The following is a 21,208-nucleotide window of genomic DNA, read 5'->3' on the forward strand; positions in this document are numbered from 1 at the left end:
ACGGGGGGGGGGGAGATCCTGTATATAAATACACACACACACACACACACACACACACACACACACACAGAGAGAGAGAGAGAGACACAAATTCGGTGGCACTCAATAAAAATACATTTATGGATATTTGCTTAGAGATCCTGACATAGCAAGTCTTGTACATACCATAGGTAGTGGGAGTCATTGAAGACTCAGGAAGGGCTCCAGAGTTGTTGTACATAGCTGTATCTAAGAAAAATGAAAAAGAAAAAATAAAACATTACTGATATTCATAGCATAGTAGAGACAATTGCAAACTTTTAGTTGAGACAGTAATCCAGTTTGAATGAGCTCAAGTATGTTGGATATCAAATCAAAGCTGTATGTTTCAAACTGCATCTGCCTTTGCAATGAATATGCTTTTTAGAAAAACAAAGTATAAAGGTATAAATGCACTGAATATAAATCTAATGTTTTCTTCAGGGAGAAGTAAGGACTATGCATTATTACTGATAACAATATTCCATGTGCTAATTGAAGAGAATATGCAATCAAAAATAAAATAAATCTAGCAAACCGATTGCCAGTTCAAAACCTGGTGTGAACTGCAAAACTTGCAAAATTAAAAAACAACATCTGTCTCGGATTCTTTTGATATCTGTGATCAGCATTAAAGCTTCAGATTCTGACAAACTGGAAGCACCATTACAGTTCTAAGATTAAATTGAATTAAATTGAACTAAAAAAGAAAGAAAGAAAGAAAGAAAGAAAGAAAGAAAGAAAGAAAGAGGAAGGAAGGAAGGAAGGAAGGAAGGAAGGAAGGAAGGAAGGTAGGTTTAAGTTTTTTTCAGTGGAATCTAGGATTCTTTTTTTTTTTTTCAAAAAGAGTCCTTTCCCAATAGGTTGCCTTTAAATACCTTAATCTAAGAACTTTAGAATGTAATTTTCTTTAGTTACAGTCTAAAATAGAATCATCTGATTGTGTTTTTATTCACAACTCAGTAATCTGACTATATAAACTTTATTACACTGAAGAGATTTATGCTGGAATTTAAACTAAAAAATGTGTGTCAAATATGTTGTATCATATTAGTTTAATATTTTCTGTAATATTACACTAAAATATTACATTTATGAGGAAACAAATAAATTCTTATAATAATATTAATAATAAACAGCAGCTAGGAAATCTCTGTTACTTATTTTGCTAAGTATGATAATTATTTACCCACATGTATTGCTTACTTTCAACAGTCTAATAAAGATGGTGAATTCTTGATCCACAGACTGCATGCAATTCTGTAGCCCACCTAAAATATCCCAAGAGGATTGAGCAAACTTTGGCAGCAAAATGGCCACATTTTCATGGTGCAATTTTAGCTCACTTCAGAATGTTAGGAGAATTTCATCGAGGATTAGAGCCACTTGCCACCCTAATGAATCTTGCTTTTATTCCTACTATTTAAAATCTCAGATCAAAGAAGAAACATGAGGCTGAAAGTCTGTGTTGTGGTCTCTTATACTTTAGTATCTGTCTACCTCTTCCCTGAAAGATGGGGAGACTTGGAAGGGAGAATTTTGTTCCAATGTTCACTTTGGAGTCTGCCTAGGTAAGAGATCTAAAGTTTCATAATTGGGAAGAGAAGGTTTGATAAGTATCTATGGAGATTCTCAATCATCCAGGTCATAGCTATCCCATAGATGCTTTTTCACGAGGCAACTGGACTTTCTTATTGTTCTTTGAAGACGTTTTGCTTCATATCCAAGAAGCTTCTTTGACTCTGGGAAGCTTCTTGGATGAGAAGCAAAACGTCTTCAAAGAAAAACAAGAAAGTCCAGTTGTCCTGTGAAAAAGCATCTTTCAGATAAGGTTTGATAAGGTTTTCCTCCTCTGAGGTAACGCCATCTAGAGAGGCCCCTCAAAATGAGTCTTCCTAGTGATGGCTCCTTTCTATGCAACCATCCTAGTGATGGCTCCTTTCTATGCAAACACTTACTTCCAGATATCCACTCTACCTTCTTATTGAACTTCCAAAGGGCTGCAAAGACTGTTCAAGATAATATATGTGGAAATGAAGGTTTAGTCTACCTTTGTGGATGGTTCTATTATAGTATGGTGATTGGGAATGTTTTGTCCAACTAAATTTTTTAAACCCTCTGTTATGGCTTTGTTTTCTTAACTGCTCAGAGCCTGTGGGAATTAAGCAATATAGAAGCCTCAGCAAGCAAATAAATATAGGAAATCTCCTATCAACGCTGATTAAAAACAGTGACTGCTATCTATGGAAGCCTAGCAAGTATGAGACATGTCAGACTGACCTGCATGCTGAGCATCCATTGGAATGCCTAGTTCAGCAAATTCTTTGTACAACTCAAAAGGAAAAACTGTTTTGGTCTACATTGTTTACTAAAACATTTTCCTATTTTGTCTCCTTGAGAGAGCCAAAGATCTTGGGGGAAAATGCTGTTGGAAAAACAAGATAGTAACATCGCAGTAAGCCCTAATTCTTAGAATCCAATATAAAATCCACCATTGTTGTTTGTGAACCACACAGAGTCACTTAGGTGATGATATAGAAATTTGATAAATAAATAATCTGTAACTTTATCTCCAGAGTTTATTGATAAGTAACATCTCAGATGAGGCTATCTCTGCTCCTATCGTGTATTAATATATCAGTGATTTTAGTATATTACATTCCCTTAACACCCTGAATTCCCTTCATCATACCTGACTGGAAGGTAATCTCACTGAACATCATCCAGGTATCAGCAAAGTAGAACTGGCATTTGATGGCATTAGCCATCCGATGGAAAAGGGGTACTGTCACAAAGCGAGCACTGGGATTGACATCATCTAGTACCAGTAATGAGGAGATGGTGTTTGGTTCCCATTCATTTGCATCAGAGCGGAAGTAACACTGCACCTCCTTGAAAATCTTTACTCCTTTGGCAAACATATTATTGCAGTGAACCTGTGTAATAGAGATAGATGTTCTATAAATCGGTCATGTTTATTTTCCCCTGAAACCATGATATGTCCCAACTGTTTCTGTTTTTTTGTTGTTTTTTTTACAGATTTGACTGCTCCATGTGCAACTATAAGATATGCTGGAATACTATAATGTGCCCCTACTTTCCAGCTGAGAGTCAGCCTGCCTGTGAAATAGCAAGTTAGGAAAGCAAATTTATATAACTCAAGGGTTTCAATTTACTCTATTCCAGCTTGGTATTCATGCTTATGGGAACACACTAATATGCCCATAATTCCTGGGATATTCTGAATTCACAGGAATGTTGCTAGGTGAGCAAATTCATTATTTTCTGAATTATTTTATTTTATTTTTTTTAATTGCACATAAACAAACATTACTATATAGAGATAAGGAGTTAGTGAAAAAGATAGGTATCATTTGGATAGAGAGGATCCTTCAACTCTCCATGCACTCTAAATAGTATTTAATTGGCAACTTGAAAAGAATTCTGAATGCATCTTCAATTTTGACAACTAACCTTCATGGTGGTGAAATTTCTGATTCGGTCAAATTCAAAGGTGATTTCCACATGTCCATTTGTGGTGCTCTCATTGCTCCAACCAACATAGTCATAACCAGGCCATACATAATATTCATGGCTCTGGCTGAAATCATCCAAGCCAGAAACCCCATCTGTTAGTTGCCCTAATCCTTCTGTCATGCTGATGGAAGACATGTGAAAGGGGAAAAAAAGAGAACAAGATTAGCATTTCCTTACTGAATTTCAACAAAATTAGTTTGTCCAAAACTGGCAGCGAAATGGGATTTTTCCAACCACAATTAAAATGGGTTGAAGTGGTAGGCTGATTTAGCAGAAGCAGAAATTGAAGCATGGAATCCTCAGTGGAAAGTCTATTTTGGATAAAGATAGAAGGAACAAATTCCCTGGTCAAACAGCACTTCTTTGTCCATGTTGAACTTAGTAAGTTTTGATTTCAACTGCAGCTACTCATAAGTCTTCATATGACAAAGATACTACAAACATTTTTTGGAAATTCAAACATCTGTCAGTGGTTAGCTTTAGATATGCTAAAAAGAAATAATATAAATATATTCAGCTATGAAGGATTATACTCAGTCTCTTAAATATCTTAACAATTAATTACATTATTAATTTGGAAAAAAGTTCCACATGAATAAGGTAAAGCAGGGACTTTATGAAATGATACATGAGACTCAATGTTAGACACACTCGTGTGTGCCTGGATATTTATTATTTTTGTTATCATTTTATTATTCAGTTTGTGTCCTAACATTTTACTCAAACTAGTAGTCAGATGATTAACCACTTAAACAAATTAAAAATCCAACATGCTAAAGCAAAATTAGTGCTAAAACTAATTAGCATGGAAAACTTTAGTACTAAAACCAGTGGTGGGATTCAGCTGGTTCGCATCACTTCAGCAGAACTGGTAGCTAATTTTTTGTTGCCCAGGCCCAGAATGGACTTCCGGAAGTGGCATGCACATAGACAACTGGTTGTTCACATATTTGAATCCCACCACTGACTAAAACTAATTAACATGGATATTAACTGGAATGGGATAATAGACTCCCCAACTTAGCAAGTGCTAAGCCATTTCGGGCTTTAAAAGCTAGAAGTAACCAATGCAGACTTTTTAGTACAGACATCATATGATCCTTGAACTAGTAAGCAGACTTTGTAAACAGTAAAAAAAAAAAAAAAAAACCAGTAAAAATCCTTTGTAAACAGTATTGTGGTAGATGAAAGAATATAGTGGTACAAAAGGAGAGACGGTTGCTGAATTTTTGATATTACTATTGTTGGATATTTTTATTTTTACTTTTATTTTCTTTCTGAGGGTTTTGGATTACATATATATTTTTGGGGTTTTTTTCTTTTTCTTTTAATTGCCTCTCCTCTGAGCATTTTGTTGGAATATAACTGGCCATCGGGCCCTACACTTGGATTACAATTAATTGGGCCATTGGGCTTGATGTTGGATTATAAATAAATACAATAAATATAAAAATCAAGATGAGTGTTTCAAACTTGGCAAAAGGGGCGAGGAAGGGATCCTCTGCTCCTGCATCAACCTCTGTTAGTCCAGTGCTTCAAAAATCAATTACAACTTTTTAACAGCCAGACAAGCAGCAAAAGGACATGCAAGCCATTCTCCAGGCAATTATGGATTCTAAAATGGAAATGAAAAAGGATTTTGAAGAATCTAAAATGGAAATGAAAAAGGATCTTGAAGATTTGAAAAATGATCTGCTTAAGATGGATCAAAAAATGGAATCCTTTCTGTTACAATTGATAAATCAGTTTGTACAAGTTTCAGGTTTCAAGATCAATAACAATAAGACTAAAATATTGTCAAAAAACATGACCAACTCGGATAAGGAGATTTTAGTTAGACTGACAGGTTTCGAGGTTGTTAATAAGGTAAAATATTTGGGGGTTATCTTATCTGCTTCCAATGCAAAACTGTATAAAAATAATTATGAAAGGCTGTGGTTTAAAATACAAAGGATTTAGAGAATTGGAAAAAGCTGCAATTGTCTCTATTGGGGAGAATAGCAGCGATTAAAATGAATGTCTTGCCAAAGTTTCTTTTTCTATTTCAAATGATACCTATTTTAAAGAAAGAAGCAAACCTAGATGAATGGCAGAAAGGTATCAATAAATTTGTTTGGGCAGGGAAAAAACCAAGAGTAAAACTTAAAATTATACAAGATATACGAGAGAGAGGTGGACTCAAGGTACCGAATTTGAAATTGTATTATGATGCTGTGGTTTTAACATTAATTAGTGATTGGGTTAATTTAACAAATGTAGATATACTCCTTTTGGAGGGGTGGGATTTATTATATGGATGGCATGCCTATTTAATTTATAATAAAAAAGTTGACAGGGTTTTTAAGTATAATATTTTAAGAACTTTTTTACTTCGGGTTTGGAAGAAATATTATAGAATTGATTCAAGAATTCCATTATGGGCTATTCCATAGCATGCAATAGAAGGAATAAGGAAAGGAGTTACGATGGATAATATTTCTTATATACAATTACTTAAGTGGGATGGTAAAAATTGGCAATTAAAATCCATAGATGAATTAGCACAAAAATATTAATTATTCATGGTTTCAGTACAGACAATTATTGGAAAGGTGGAAGATAGATTATAAAGTGGGTTTGCTTAGAGAGGATGAGAACTTGCTAAAACAAATTAGAGATCAAAGCCGAACCCACATAAAAAGAATTTATGGTGTATTAGTGGAATTGGATTCAGAAGCAGAATTAGTTAAAGATTGTATGGTTAAATGGGCTCAAAATTTTGATGAACCGATTCTATTAGATACATGGGAGACTATTTGGGTGAGGAATGTTAAATTTACACAAGCGCAAAATTTACGGGAAAATTTCTATAAAATGTTTTATAGATGGCACCTTGATCCACAAAAAATGTCTCGTATGTATTCAAATTTGCAGCCTAAATGTTGGAGATGTGGCTGCTTGGATGCAACGTATTATCATATCTGGTGGTCATGTAAAAGCATAAAAGCCTTTTGGATCAAGATATGGTGGAATATTCAAAGAATTTTCAAAAGAAGGATAAAATTTACCCCACAACTGTTTTTGTTGGGTATTGTTTCTGATTGTGATGACAAAGAGATTATTTTAATGTTAAATTTAATTACAGCAGCAAGGTTGTTAATAGGGCAATATTGGAAGAAGGAATCTTTGCCTACTTTGCAAGAATGGTTTTTTAAAGTTTCTTACTTAGCTGAAATGGCAAAAATTTTGGCTTTCTTGAAAGATCAATCGCAAGAGAAGTACCTCTTGGTGTGGAAAAGATGGATAAATTTTATACAATATAAGTATGATATAAGAAAATATCATTTAGCTTTTGAATAATTTATATTTAAAGTTTAAGATATTATTTAGAAGTGTAGAATAGTTTTGTGGGTTTTTTTAATTATTATTATTATTTTCTTTTCTTCTTTTTCTCTTTCTGTTTTTTATATATAATGGAGTTAAAGTATTTAATAATTTGTTTACTGAATGTAATTATATTTGTTTAAGGTTTATTTGGGTTTAAAAGTTTTTTCTTTTAAGTTCTAGTTAACCCTGTATTCAGCTCTGGGAAGAATGGGGGAGGGTTTTGGGGTGGGTTGGGAGGGATTGGGGAAGGGGTTTTTATTGTAAAATTGTAAAAATTTATAATAAAAAAATGGAATCCTTTCAACAGGCAATGTCAGATACTCAACAATGAATGCAAAATATTGAAGACAAGTCAGTAGTAGTAGACCAAAAATTAGAGGCTCTCCAAGATGAAAATCAGAGATTGGTGCAATCTAATGTGGAGCTGGAAGAAAGTATTGCAATGATGGAGTTTGAACGCGCATCATATTTTCTAAGATTCCAAAATGTAATAGAAGAGAGTGATGAGAACTTGTTACTATTGATGACTGAGTTATTGGTGGACTTGCTTGGAATGGAAAGGGATCAAATCAAAAGAGAAGTTGATCAAGTCTATAGAGTGAATTCAAATTATGCAAGAAGAAATAGAGTGCCTAGGGAAGTTCATGTTAGATTCAGCAAAAGAGCAGTATGGGATGAGATCCTGAGACTAGTGAGGGACCAGCCTCTGAAATACAAAGATAAAGACTTGGTAGTTCTCAAACAGATCCCAAGAAGAATTAGAAAAGCTCGAAGAGAATACCAATTCTTAATGAAGAAATTGATCAGTAAAGGAGTGAACTTCAGATGGTTGATCCCAGAAGGACTATTAATTTTTTGGGACACAAAAAGATATAGATTGAACACCCCACAACAAGCAGAGGACTTTTTTTATAATCATAGAGATTTCTTGGAGAGAGGTGAGGTGGAACCTAAGAAACCAGAGGAAACGACTGCAGGAACATCGAAACAAACGGAGGAAGAAGCACCTAAAAAGATTCAACCAGAGGAGATGTGAGGCCTAAAGATCAGAGGCAGATAAGCTCTCCTAGAAAATTGAGATCTCGACACAACTGAAACTATGGAGGAAATTGGAATTCCTTCAATAAATATATATGGTCTTAACTCCCCATCAAAAAGGAGTAAAATATTTCATAGACTACAAAAGCTAAAAATGGATATAATTTGTCTCCAGGAGACACACATTAAGTCACAACATTCTAGAATACTTGAACAATCAAAACTTGGTAAACTTTATTTTTCCTTGATATCACAAAAGAAAAGAGGGATAGCTCTATATATAAAATAAAAGATGAATCCAAAACAAATTTATGCTGATGAAGAGGGAAGAATACTGATGATCGAGATTACATGGAATCAAAAACAAATATTGATGGTTGCGATATATGCTCCCAATGAGAAGCAAGATCAATTCTTTCAGCAATTATATGATAAACTGGTAGACTTAAATTACCATAGCTTGTGTATACTTGGATATCAATTGTTGATCTAGTACAGGACTATAAAAGTTATAAACAGGTGGAAAAGGGAAGTAATATTCTGCCTAAATCCTTTCTAAGAATGAAAGATGACAGGACAGTTGGAGAGAGATATACCCGGAAAAAGCACAATACACATTTTATTCTAATAGACATCAATCGTGGTCAAGAATTGACATGATATGGACTTCTTTGGACTTAAAGGCTATGATACAAGAAACGGAAATAGAATCTAACATTTGGGCAGACTATAATTCAATGAAAATGACCTGGAAAGGACTTAAGAAAAGACCGAGATGGTCCTTGAATAAATCAATATTGAAAGAAAAGGAGTTTTTACAATTCACAATAAAAAAAATGGAATTCTTTTTTAAAGTTAATAAAAAAGAAGAAACCTCTATTCAAATTGTATGGGACACAGCAAAAGCATATTTTAGAGGTTTGGCCATAACTTATCTTGCTAAAAAGAATAAGGAAAAGAAACTTGCTCAATATAGATTGAAAGAACAACTTAGTATGTTGGAAGCTGAATTACAATCAGACCCTCAGAAGAAAAAGTTGAAAATACAAATGGAACTATTAAAACATAAGTTAAACTTACTTGAGACAAATACAATGGCACAACAGATTAAAAGGTCCAAACAGAATTTTTTTGAAAATGCCAACAAACCTGGGAGATGGTTGGCATATAGATTAAAAAAAGAAAGAGAAAAAAGATTAATAAGTAAGCTACAGGATACGGACAGTGACCTACAATGTCACAATGATTTAATGAAAAAAAATTACGAAGGAGTATTATGAGACACTTTATAAGGTGGAGAAGGTTTCTAAAGATGTAATTCAGGATTATTTAAAAGAAGCAAATCTCCCAAAGATTCCTGAGAATATGCATCAGAGGTTAAATGAGAATGTTTCAATGATGGAGATTACAGAGGCAATAAGAAAGCAAAAGAAAGATAAAACACCAGGACCTGATAGTCTTCCTGCTGAATTCTATGTAGCGTTACAAGATACTATAACTCCAACTTTGAAAGACTTATGTAATGAAGTTTTTACACAGACAAAAATACCAGATTCATGGACTGAAGCTAATATTACTTTGATACCTAAAGAAGATACTAATCATACACTAATTAAAAATTACAGACCAATATTGCTACTAAATGTGGATTACAAAATCTTTGCTGCAATAATGGCAAAAAGAATGAAAAACTTTTTGAATGAATTTATACACCCAGACCAAAATGGTTTCCTACCAAAAAGACAGATAAAGAACAACTTGAGGATTATCTTAAACGTCTTGGAATACTATGAAATCCATCCAGGGAACTAGATGGCACTTATATTCCTTGATGCACAAAAAGCCTTTGATAACTTAAATTGGCAATTTATGTTTCAACAACTTCAAGAAATGGACTTTGGTGAAAATTTTAATAAAGCAATTCAAGCAATTTATAAGAAAGAAACAGCAAGAATACTTTTAAATGGAGATTACACAGATGGATTTGAGATTTAAAAAGGCACTAGACAGGGATGCCTGTTGTCTCCTCTGTTGTTTATTCTTACATTAGAGGTTCTGGCAAGAAATATCAGACAAGATATTTAATCTGGAGATTAAAGACCAGAAATATAAACTACAGGCCTTTGCGGATGACTTGGTCTTTATTCTAGAGGAGCCATTGCAAACAGCTGATAAACTTTTCCAGAAAATTGAGAAATTTGGAGAAGTGACTGGTCTGAAAATAAACAGGGAAAAGACTAAAGTAATAACAAAAAATTTAACAAACAGAAAATTCAACTCGCCAAAATGACAAATCTTCAAATAGTTAAAAAAATCAACTATTTGAAGTTAGAGTTAGCATCCCGCTCAGGGATGGCATCCTCATTTACATTGAGACCATAGACGAACAAGTGAAACTCGTGTGACAGGTGCTGGAACAGCTATTGGACGCTAAGCTTTATGCTAAACTGTCAAAATGCAAGTTTCACAAATCCAGCCTGGACTACTTGGGCTACCATGTGTTGTGCAAGGGGATGAAGATGACCCAGGAAAAGTGAAAACCATCTTGGTGTGGCAAGCCCCTCATACCTGCAAACAGCTGCAGAGTTTCCTAGGGTTTGCAAATTTTTACAGGCAATTCCTCCCCTCCTTCACCACAATTGCCTTACCAATTACTGAGCTGTTATAGACTGGAAAAGGGGAAGAAAAGCCCCAACCAAATTAGCCCTTGAACTGGACAATGGAATGCCAAATGGCATTCGAAAAATTGAAGGGACTGTTTGCAGCAGAGCCAGTATTAAAACACCCAAACCCAAAGAAGCCATTTGTGATCCAGGCAGATGCCAGTGATGCGGCTATGGGAGCAGTCCTCCTCCAGCAAAATAAAGAGGGAAACTTACAGTCATGCACGTACATGTCCCGCAAGCTAAATGACACAGAGCAACAATGAGCTGTGTGGGAGAAAGAGGCTTTTGTAGTGCAGTGGATGTTACTAACATGGAGACAATTCCTGGAGGGAAGCAAAACCCCATTTGAGGTGTGGACTGACCATAAAAACTTGGAAGCCCTGAAGACCCCCCCGCAAACTTTTCCCTAAGCAAGTTCGATGGGTGCAGTATTTCAAAAGATTTGATTTTTAATTAAAATATATTCGGGGGGGGGGAGAATTTCCTTGTTGATGCCTTGTCTCACATGCCCCAGTACAAAAGCACTTGGGAGGAGGTGGTGAGCTGCATTGTTCCCACCAGCAGCAAGCAGCACAAGCCATGGCAAGGGAAGAAAAGGTTTTTGCTCAACAACAGAAGCAAGAGCTACAAACTGACATGTGGTTTGCAGCCCATCAAAGAGATCTGACCACAAGAGAGGGGTTGGCGTGGAAGGGAGACAAATTATAAGTCCCAGACACCCTGTGACTGCAAGTCCTGCAATACAGTCACAACTCTAAGGAGGCTGGCCAGTTTGTTTTTTTAAAAACATTACACCTCATTAATTGCCAGTATTGGTGGCCAAAGATGAAGAAGGACATTGAGAACTATGTGAAGAGCTATGCAACTTGTGCAGCCAGTAAGAGGCTACCAGGGAAGAGCCCAGGACTGCTATAGCAGGTGGCTGACCCAGCTAGACCCTGGGAGGAGATAGCCATGGACTTTATAGTGGATCTGCCATAGAGTGAGGGGAGCACCGTGATTTGGACTATGATAGACCTCTTCTCCAAGCAGGCTCACTTCATTGCATGTCCTGGACTCCCCTCAGCCCAAAAGCTAGTGAGAAATTTTGTGCAGCAGATCTAACAATTGCAGGGAGTGCCTAAGCACATCATTTCAGACTATGGGGTCTAATTTACTGCTAAGTTCTGGAGGGAGTTTGTGAGGATAATGGTAGAGGGGGAAACACATTATGAGGTCAAAAGAATCCTCAATTCCAGAATTCACAAAGGGAAGTTGCAGTACTTAGTCCAATGGGAGGGTTATTCGATGTCAGTAGCTAGATGGCTAACAGCTCATCACGAAAAAGTGGATCATTTGGTAAAGTGATTCCACACTTACCCCTGGAATCCGGGGTCAGTACAAGAGAAAGATTAACAAGCAACAATATGTATACCTTTTTGTTTTTCAGGTCCCCCATCTCTGTAGAGGGGCAGCCCATCAAGCTATGAAGATTTATTTTTTTAGGACTGCCATAGTGCTTCTAGCTTATTTATTGTTGTGAGGGGGGAGGGAAGAATTTGGGATCCATAGGTGTTCCCTATCAATGTGAGAGCCGAAGTCACTGAAGAGATGTTTTGGCAAACCAAACATTTTTCTCATAACAAATGCTGGAAGATTAATTTATTAATGTGACCTGAACTGTAAGAGAAGAGAGGGAAAGTTTTACTTTTTTAATTATATGTTTTCTGCCATATTAGCAGAGCTAGCTTTCCTTTATCATACCAGTATGCTATGTCTCATAAAGTTTACATTAGAGATCACCAAGTCTCCAATGTTTTATTTGTTGGGCTTTCCAGCTGGAACCTGAAATCCAAGTGAAAGAGATGCTGATATAGTCTTGCAAATGTATGAAAAACATGGTAGGATCTCCCCAAATGTGTTAATCAGGTTCTAATTATATAATCTCCAGATGGCACCACTTCTTAAACAACTTACACTACAGAGCAGTCACTCTTGTGTATTTTAATATCCTTACAATTTCTCTGTGGGAGATGCCCCTCAGTCAAAGTCTACTGTCAGGTCCCAAACTGTTCCCTATTTTACTTACCTTCCTTCTGTCCTTCCATCTTTGTGACCTGCCATTCTGTTGTGGGAGGGGGAAACCCAGTGTTACTTGCAGGTTTGTATTTGCTTGCCAGTTCTGTTTCCTTTTCCTGATTGCCATGGGGAGGGGTATAGTAGCTCTCCAAAGACGAGCATAATGAGCCAGAGGTCAGCGAAGCCAGGAAGTCGCATACCAAAAGCAACAGCTGATTGCACCGAGATGCCAGCTGATTGGATACAATTCAAATCCCCACACGGCTTTGGTGGGAGGGGTTTTACGGCTTGGGTGACTAAACGGTGTTAACGAACTTTTACCTCAGACCTCACCTTGATCCCCCGTTACTGATCCCCAAATAAAAGAATCCTGTTTGAATCAGTGATTGCCTCAAGAGTCAAATTCTTGGGAGAACAGCTGAAGTGGGACGTTACAGAGGGTGAGGTCTGCACAATGCTCAACCTGGAGATGCAACTGCACTACAGGGGGAGCCACAATTATTTCACGAATGGAGGAGTTCCCATCAGAGAAATGGTCCAGAGACCTCTAACGATCGAAAGGTGAAGACACCCTAAAGAGACCGCCATGAGGGCCGCCAAAGCCACCGAGGTCCCTTCGGGCCGAGAAGGTTGAGCTATGGTCCCATGTTTCGAGGATCCTGGAACTGTGGAAGACGAGGAAGAAGATGACCTATTTATGAGTGGGCTAATCAATCCAATAACGGTACCTGTGGAATTGTCTATCCCGGGTATGGAAAGGACCGTGAAACTAGCCACCTTACTAGACTCAGGCTGCACTTGGTGCATGATTGGCCCAGAACTAGTTAGGAAAATGGGAGCACCCCTTAGGAGACTCCGATCACATTTTGCCAATTGGATGGTTCAATCACAGATGGGATGCCTGCCAACTTTGCCACTAGTCCCTTACATATCAACCTAGGAAGCCACACAGAAACTCTAGCTTTTATTGTGGCCCCTGGAATGGAATGGCCACTAGTCTTGGTGCTAACGTGGTTAAGAAATTGAAACCCCATAGTAGACTGGAGGGAGGAGAAATTCAGATTCCAGAAAAAATAGACTCTAAACCCATTACGATCTTGACAAGTGGGGTGAAACAAAATGGGAGTTTACCACTGCTCTTATTGAACCAGAGAGGCAGAACCTGCCAATGGAGTACAGAGATTTGGCTGAGGCATTCAGTGAGCAGAGGGCGGACAAACTTCCCACTCATCGACCCACAGACTGCGCGATTGAAATCATCCCAGGGGTGAAGTTACCAAATCCAAAAATGTACTCCATGACCCCTAGGGAACTGGACAAACTAAAAAACTTTATTGATAAGAATTTAGAGTGGGGGTTCATTGAGCCTACCAAACCTTGAGTGGCAGCCCCTGTGTTATTCCGCGAAAAAAATGATGTCTCTTTTTGGCTCTGCATAGACTATGGGAGCCTCAATTCAGCCTGCATGGAAAATATATATCTGTTACCGTTGATGAAGGACATGCTAGCACACCTGTCAAAGGGCAGAATTTTCTCAAAGCTTGATTTAAGGAAGGCATACTACCACATAAGAATTAGGGAAGGAGACAAGTGGAAGACTGTGTTTAATTGCCCCCTGGGATGCTTCCAGTTTAGGGTGCTCCCATTTATGATAGCTTATTGGGGGTGGGAATTGTACTTTGTTACTTTGTATCCGGGAGAAGGGAATTTAGTTTTTGGGTTCAACTATGTAGTGCTGATATCTTGTTTCCCAAATAAGTTCTTTTGATGGGTTTCATCTATCAAAGCCATGACATTAACCCAAAAACTAGATTTTCTACCTTAACCACCTTGGGGTCCTAAGCTCCAGTCACTTTCCCTAAGTCGAGAGATAGGCTGACAAAGACTCGGGGAAGACCTCAGCAAGGAGAAGTAAGAAGCACCTGAAACCAGCATCCTGGTCATGGTTGCTGCCTCAGCGGAGGGAGCACAAGCCAGCACACCGGTGGAGAAAGAGACGCTTGAAGCCCTAAAGCAGGGGAAAAGATCAAAGACGCAAGAGCTAATCTGGTCATCGGAGTGGACCCTGCCCAGTGGAGACTCCAAGCACCTCAATGCAACCCTGCCAATGGCAAGTTCTTCAAAAGCGTCCGAAGCCAACCTGCAAGCAGGAAGAACGAAGAATCACGTTCTCCGGACTCTCGGAGAACCAAGAAATTGGCAACCACTGAGGACTCTGGAGAATGGAAGTACCTGTCCGCAGTCCGTAGCCAATTGGTGGAGAAGTTGGTAGAGAGATTCAAGGGACTAGAGGTGAGGAGTGGGGAACAACTTTCTTACTCTCTGCATGCAAGTGATAATGATGATCAGTGGAGCAGACATCAATCTGTGCCTAAAAGAAGCCTCAGTCCCACGTATGGAGCACAAGTGGCTTCTCCGTCCTTAAAGCCACCAGCATTAACCTCCAGCCCCATGGGAAAGGACAGTCCCAGCTGCCCACTCTGAACACAGCAGTCTGAGATGTCATCGCTCCTCCAGAATTCCAGAGCACCGCTCATGACACAAGAGCTCCAGCCAGCCCTGGTCCACGTCAGTCATCACGATCCCTCGACAGACACCACTGCTGTGACAGCTCCAGATGGCAGGATTATGATGGCAGCCCTGACAAGCGGTCCCACTACCAAAGCCTGAGCCACCAGCAGGCAGCCGGAGTCCAGATTGCCACAAGTAACCTGAGAGCCCTGACCATTGCTATTATTGGTCACAGAGCCCTGTGCATCACCGTCGGTGCCTCCCAAGCCCAAGGCCCATGCAGGGAGGAGACTCAGATGTAAGCGTTCAACAAAGTTTAATACAATAGCTGTGTGACCTATTGGCCAGGCAGCAACAGGTCAGAGCGCCGCAACTGTTGGGGCCCCTGCAGCAATTGGAGATGCCGCAGCCACGCCGCTGGGAGGTCAGCAACAGGTGGGAGTGCAGCGCAGTGGGGTTGGCAACAGCCCCTGAATATGCAACAGCCGCTGTGGGGCCTGCAGCAACTAGGGATACTGTAGTCACCACCAGAGGAAGGTCAGCAGCCTTTGAGAGCACAGCAGCAATGGAGTTGGCAACAGCCTCTGAATGTGCAACAGCCGCTATGGGGCCTGCAGCAACTGGGGATGCTGCAGCTGCCATCAGGAGGTCAGCAGTCATTGGGAGTGCAGCAGCAGTGAGGTTGGCAACAGCCCCTTAATATGCAACAGCCGCTGGGGGGCTGCAGCAACTTGGGATGCCGCAGCCACCATTGGGAAGTCAGCAGCCGTTGGGGATGCAACAGCCACAGCAGGTAAGGCAGCAACCTCTGGGAATGCAGCTGCACTGGGGGCAGCAGCCCATGATGGCCTCACCCCTTAGAGCAACTTTTGATGGTGATCTGGAGAAGCTGATCTTCCCCAATCAAATACGTTCCCACATGAATTGCAGTGCTTTCGAAAACCTGAATATTTGCCGTCAAGCCAGTCCTGAAGCATCCCTGCCTGGGGAAGCTCTTTGTGATTCAAGCCTATGACAGTGACGTGGCCGTCAGAGCTGTATTATTGCAAAAGAACCATGAGGGGGTCCTGCAGCCCTGTGCCTACACCTCGAAAAAGTTCACCAATTGCGAAAAAAGTGGGCAGTGTGGGAGAAGGAAGCCTTTGCAGTTCGTTGGGCTCTATTAAACTGGCGGCACTATCTAGAAGGGAGAAAGGTGCCTTTTGAAGTATGATCACAAAAACCTAGAGGCACTGAAAACTCCCCGCAAGCTGTCCCCGAAGCAAGTACGATGGGCGCAATATTTTAACCGATTTAACTTCACCATGAAATTCATACCGGGGGGGGGGGAGAAACATTTTAGCTGACGCTTTATCCAGATAAATACAAGAGCCAGCATGAAGAGGTTAATGAAGCAATCATATCTACACTGCAAGCTGCTTTGCAACTAACGCCATAAAGAGCCCCATCTTTGAAAGTCCCAAACCCCGATGACCCTGGGGTGAGAAAATTAAAACAGGAACTCCTCAACAATTGATGGTTCAAGGACAATGAAATCTCCTTGACATGCAGGAATGGTTTGGCTTACAAAGGAGGGAAGTTGTATTTGCCTGAAACCCTCCACCTCAACACTCATGGTCACGATGTGAAACAAGCTGGACACTTTGGCTATTTAAAAATGCTGTATCTGGTTCGACAACAATTTTGGTGGCCAGGTTTGAAACGGGACATAGAAAACTATGTCAAGAGCTGTGCTGTATGTGCCACTATGAAAAAAATTCTAGGAAAACCCTCTGGATTATTACAACTGGTTGCGGACCCTTCCCAGCCATGGGAAGAAATTGCTATGGATTTTATAGTGGAATTACCTGAAAGTAGGGGGAATATGGTGATTTGGACTGTGATAGATCTATTTTGAAAGCGGGCTCATTTCATCGTCTGTAAAGGACTTCCGTCAGCCCAAAAAGACTAAACAAAATGTTTCTGAAGCACATTCACAAGCTGCACGGCGCACCAAAACTGCACCAGACTCAGGGGTGCAGTTTACGGCCAAGTTCTGGAGGGATTTCCTCAAGTTAATTGGCTCATCACAAGCACTGTCATAGGCTTTTCACGGCTGAAAAAGCGAACTCAATGGTGGAGCAGTATCTCAGATGCTATGTGGATTATCAGCAAAGAAACTGAACTGACCTCCTCCCTTTCGCAGAGGTGGCTTACAATAACTCTGTTCACAACAGTACCAGTTTTACATCTTTTAAGGTTGCCATAGGAAAAGAGTTCAACCCAATACCCGAATATCCTCAGGGACCTTCTGCTTCCCAAACACTTGATCAATGGGTGAGGGGATGGGAGGAGGTTTGAGACAAAATGTGATTTGCTCTGAAAAAGGCTTCTGAGACATAGAAAAAGCAAGCAGATAAAAAGAGGGCTCCCCAAAGATCATTCCAGGTTAAGGAAAAAGTTTACTTATCCACCAAGTATTTACGATTTAAGTTGCCCAGTAAGAAATTGGGACCGAAGTGCCTAGGTCCCTTCCCCATTGTAAGAATAATTAACCCAGTCACAGACTCTTAGGGAAAGTCCATCCTGTGTTCCATTGTAGCCTACTGAAATTTTTTCTACTTTACAACCTCCCCCTAAGAAGACACTTGATCCTCTCGTGGTAGCTGGACAGACTCATTATGAAGTGAAACATATTCTTGGTTCTAGACTTTTTAAGGGAAAGTTACAGTACTTAGTACAGTGGAAAGGATATCCATTATCTGAAGCCACCTGGGTAAAATCTAGTGATATAAAAGCTGACAGGCTCATTAGTAAATTCTATGAGAAGCACCCTAATAAACTAAGGAGCAACCCCTAACCTAGGATTTTGTTTGAATTGCAGGATTTGTCCTTTTTGTAAGGGGGGGGCGGATGTCAATGCTGCTATGTTCCCACTTTGACAATTGATGAAAATGCAGCCATTTTCTTCTTTCCTTTAATAGGCTTTTTCTGATATTTAGAAATCATGTGCAGAAGAGGGGGTTGGAATGAAAGATCAGCTAGCTATAATAATAATAATGCTGTTTCATGGGAACCCAAGGACAAGCTGATAATGTTTGGGCAGGCTGAGGAGCTGGGGAGAAAGCCCGCATTTTAAGTTAATTGGAGAATGTGATTTATGACAGCTCATTGGGGGTGGGAATTGCACTTTGTTACTTTGTATCCGGGGGAAGGGAATTTAGTTTTTGGGTTCAACTATGTAGTGCCAATACCTTGTTTCCCAAATAAAATGTTCTTTAAGGAAGAATTTTGCCTCAAAGTTCTTTTGATGGGTTTCATCTATCAGAGCCATGACAGAGTCACTATGTCAGGGGTGTCAAACTACTGCCTGCAGGCTGGACACGTCATCCGGAACCCACGCCAACTCCATGGTCAGATAACTGCTGTGTGCTGCAAATGGGTATGAATGCATGCCAGCTGACCGCAGGAGGGGGGCAGCCATTTTAGAACTTCAAAGCTAGGTAATAAGTAACCCTGGGGAGGTCACTAAACAACCAGCCATTAATCAAGAACTGTCTGTATCTATATTGTAACATCTCTTGGTTTCAGTTTCTGCCACCTCATAACATTTTTTTCAAATGCATATTTTGTATTCATCAGATTTATAATGGTTTTTTTTTTTTTTTTACAAATATCTGAGCTTTAGCCTACACACTATTGGTCACGTAAGACGCACATCTGGAAATAAGGATGGTTGCACTGAGTACAAGACCTCTCCCTAATCATCAAAATTATATGAAGGTGTCAGAGAGCCAAAAATCTCCTGCAAAATACTGTAGTTACATTTTATATTTTATTTTGTTCTCATTTGAACACTGGACAATTTTGTTCAAATATTAATATGGTCTAAAAGATTTCCCTCTCCCTCATTGGACATATGAATAGAGAACTTACCTATAACCATCATAGACTGAATCATTCAAGTAGATCACATGGCCATCGGGGAGAACTAATTGTTGCCCTGCTGGAGCATTATATGAAACCAATCCATCTATAAAGGAATAGAAGCAGCGTTACTTTTGGTTTTTTTTTTTTCCAACTAACACATTTTATTACAAGGCATAAGTTTTGTAAATTGCAGCTTGCTTCTTTAGATACATAGAATGGCTAGACTGATGTAAATTTAAATTGGAGGCGGGGGAGGAAGGGAAAATAGGATGGTTACATGCAAGACAGATTACAAGTACCTTATCAATTAGTGTAATGTGTTAAACACCTAATGCATTTATTGAAAACCTCCTTCAGTTGCCTGAAACATAATAAAATTGTTCAAAAATATTCAATATGTCCAGCTGAAATATTTTGCTTCATTTTGTAATTGTAAGTCAAGTATAAGTGTTCTTTTCCTTTAATTATAATCTTTAGTTCCCTCTAGTGTCCAATTTTAAAATTTTTATATTGAGTTTTCCTATGGGAAGGATTCTTTGTAATTAATTCCAAAATCTTATTTCAAATTTATCTGGACCTTTAATCCATTTTGCTAAAATCAAAGTTTTAATTATCCTTTTGCTGTATTCCAAAATAATTGTTTAAAGTTCTTAAACTTGTAATTAAAACTGTCTTTCACTAAGGATTGAAGGAAATTCCCCAGTACTGTCAAACCTGTCAATCCAAAGGTTCATAATAGCTAAAAAGCAGCTAACAAGCAATTTCTGAAATTGATAAGAAATTTTGCTAATATAGTGTCCTTTCAAAGACATCGATTGTGATTTGAGCAAGATGGCTGTTCTCTCATCTCTCAAAGCACTACATCTGCTGGAGGCTGCTAACTTGCAGTTTTGTCATGAAGAGCAGCTGTTTGGGGCACACGTGGGTGATCTCAAGTGCTCTTTTTGTCCAGAGAGGAATTATCAAAAAGCCAGTGTACAGGCTCTGCATTCTGCTGCAATCATTGGCTCTCCTTTTCAGAGCCATCTTCAGCCTGACATTTCTTCCACGGAAGTCACTTTTGTTTTTTGTTATTGATGATAATAAGACAAGCTTTGAAAATCAGTTTAGAACCACAGAGCCTGAAAGCTGGGAATGCATCAATTTCCAGAATTATTGACTGAACTGAAATTATTAATGCTATATCAGGAATGAAAGGAAGCTGTAAGCAACTCCATTTCAGTCTTATAAAGTACACTAAAAAAGTCTTTCTTTTTGCATAATTTAATAAATCCAGCCTCTGCACAGAGATAGTACATTTGTTTTCTGCCTTTAAAATTGTTTCCACTTCACATATGATTTCAGCACTGAAGAAGCTTCTTGGATGAGAAACAAAATGTTTTCAAAGAAAAAGTCAAGATAGTCCAGCTGCCTTTTGGAAAAGCACCATTGGAACTAATATAAAACAATTAGGATTCGGACACTAATAAACTAGAGTGTCAATCAATCACTGCAATAGTGATCAAACATTAATATAGACTATATATTGCTACAGTGATAGAGTGATGTTACAATGTTCTAGCATAAAAATCTTCAGTTTGTATTTTTCTTGTACCAGTCCAATTAACACAAGACACTTAATAGTAAAAAAAGGAAAAAATTTCCCAAGAACCCAGTGTCAGTCAATACTCTGTTATCAATAACAAAGACACACATCTCATAAGAAACAGAAATCAAAGCATATTTCCAAGCAAATGTAAGTCCAATTTCATTCCACAGCTCCAACATGCATTATGTTGCTATGGTAGAATATCTGGGGGATGGCAGCGGGATCTACTCAAACATCAAAAAAAAACCTCTAGCTGGTTCTGCTTAGGCAAATCAAGACTACCTGTAAAACTCAGCTTTTGTTTAAGCTTATAAAATAATATTTTCTTGTGCTTATCTCTGGTTAGGAAAGGTGCATTTGCATTCCACACAGTTAGAGAGTAGACTTGTTTTTCTAGGTCAGTGTTTCTCAATCTCAGTAACTTTAAGATGTCTGGATTTCAGTTGAGAGTTAATGTTTACACATCTTAAAGTTTGCTGAGGTAGAAACATTAGACAATTGGAGGCCCATCTCCACA

The 21,208-nt window shown here is 38.8% G+C and overlaps 2 protein-coding genes across 8 annotated transcripts in view; one reads left to right on the top strand and one right to left on the bottom strand.

Annotated features, from left to right (window-relative positions):
* The window catches only part of LOC120310518, a 51,906-nt gene extending 43,702 nt beyond the window's left edge, over positions 1–8,204 (top strand). The window contains exons 1-2 of one of the 2 annotated variants that reach the window (XM_039349002.1): positions 2,966–3,283; positions 7,229–8,204. In XM_039349002.1, coding sequence (XP_039204936.1) covers positions 7,253–7,957 — 705 coding nt within the window. In that variant the 5' untranslated portion in view covers positions 2,966–3,283; positions 7,229–7,252 and the 3' untranslated portion in view covers positions 7,958–8,204. Of the gene's footprint in view, positions 1–2,965; positions 3,284–7,228 lie in introns of those variants that run through there. The other variant, XM_039349001.1, reaches the window with a different exon arrangement.
* DDR2 (discoidin domain receptor tyrosine kinase 2) overlaps positions 1–21,208 on the bottom strand; it is a 114,599-nt gene that overhangs the window by 31,773 nt on the left and 61,618 nt on the right. For all 6 annotated transcript variants that reach the window (XM_039348984.1, XM_039348983.1, XM_039348982.1 and 3 more), the window contains 4 exons: positions 19,110–19,206; positions 3,493–3,676; positions 2,711–2,954; positions 166–228 (listed from right to left, as the gene is read on the bottom strand). In XM_039348984.1, the coding sequence (XP_039204918.1) occupies positions 166–228; positions 2,711–2,954; positions 3,493–3,676; positions 19,110–19,206 (588 nt within the window). The remainder of the gene's footprint in view (positions 1–165; positions 229–2,710; positions 2,955–3,492; positions 3,677–19,109; positions 19,207–21,208) is intronic.

Source organism: Crotalus tigris, unplaced genomic scaffold, assembly GCF_016545835.1.
Source record: "Crotalus tigris isolate CLP2741 ecotype Arizona unplaced genomic scaffold, ASM1654583v1 scf7180000018217.1405312, whole genome shotgun sequence".
Taxonomy (NCBI): Eukaryota; Metazoa; Chordata; class Lepidosauria; order Squamata; family Viperidae; genus Crotalus; species Crotalus tigris.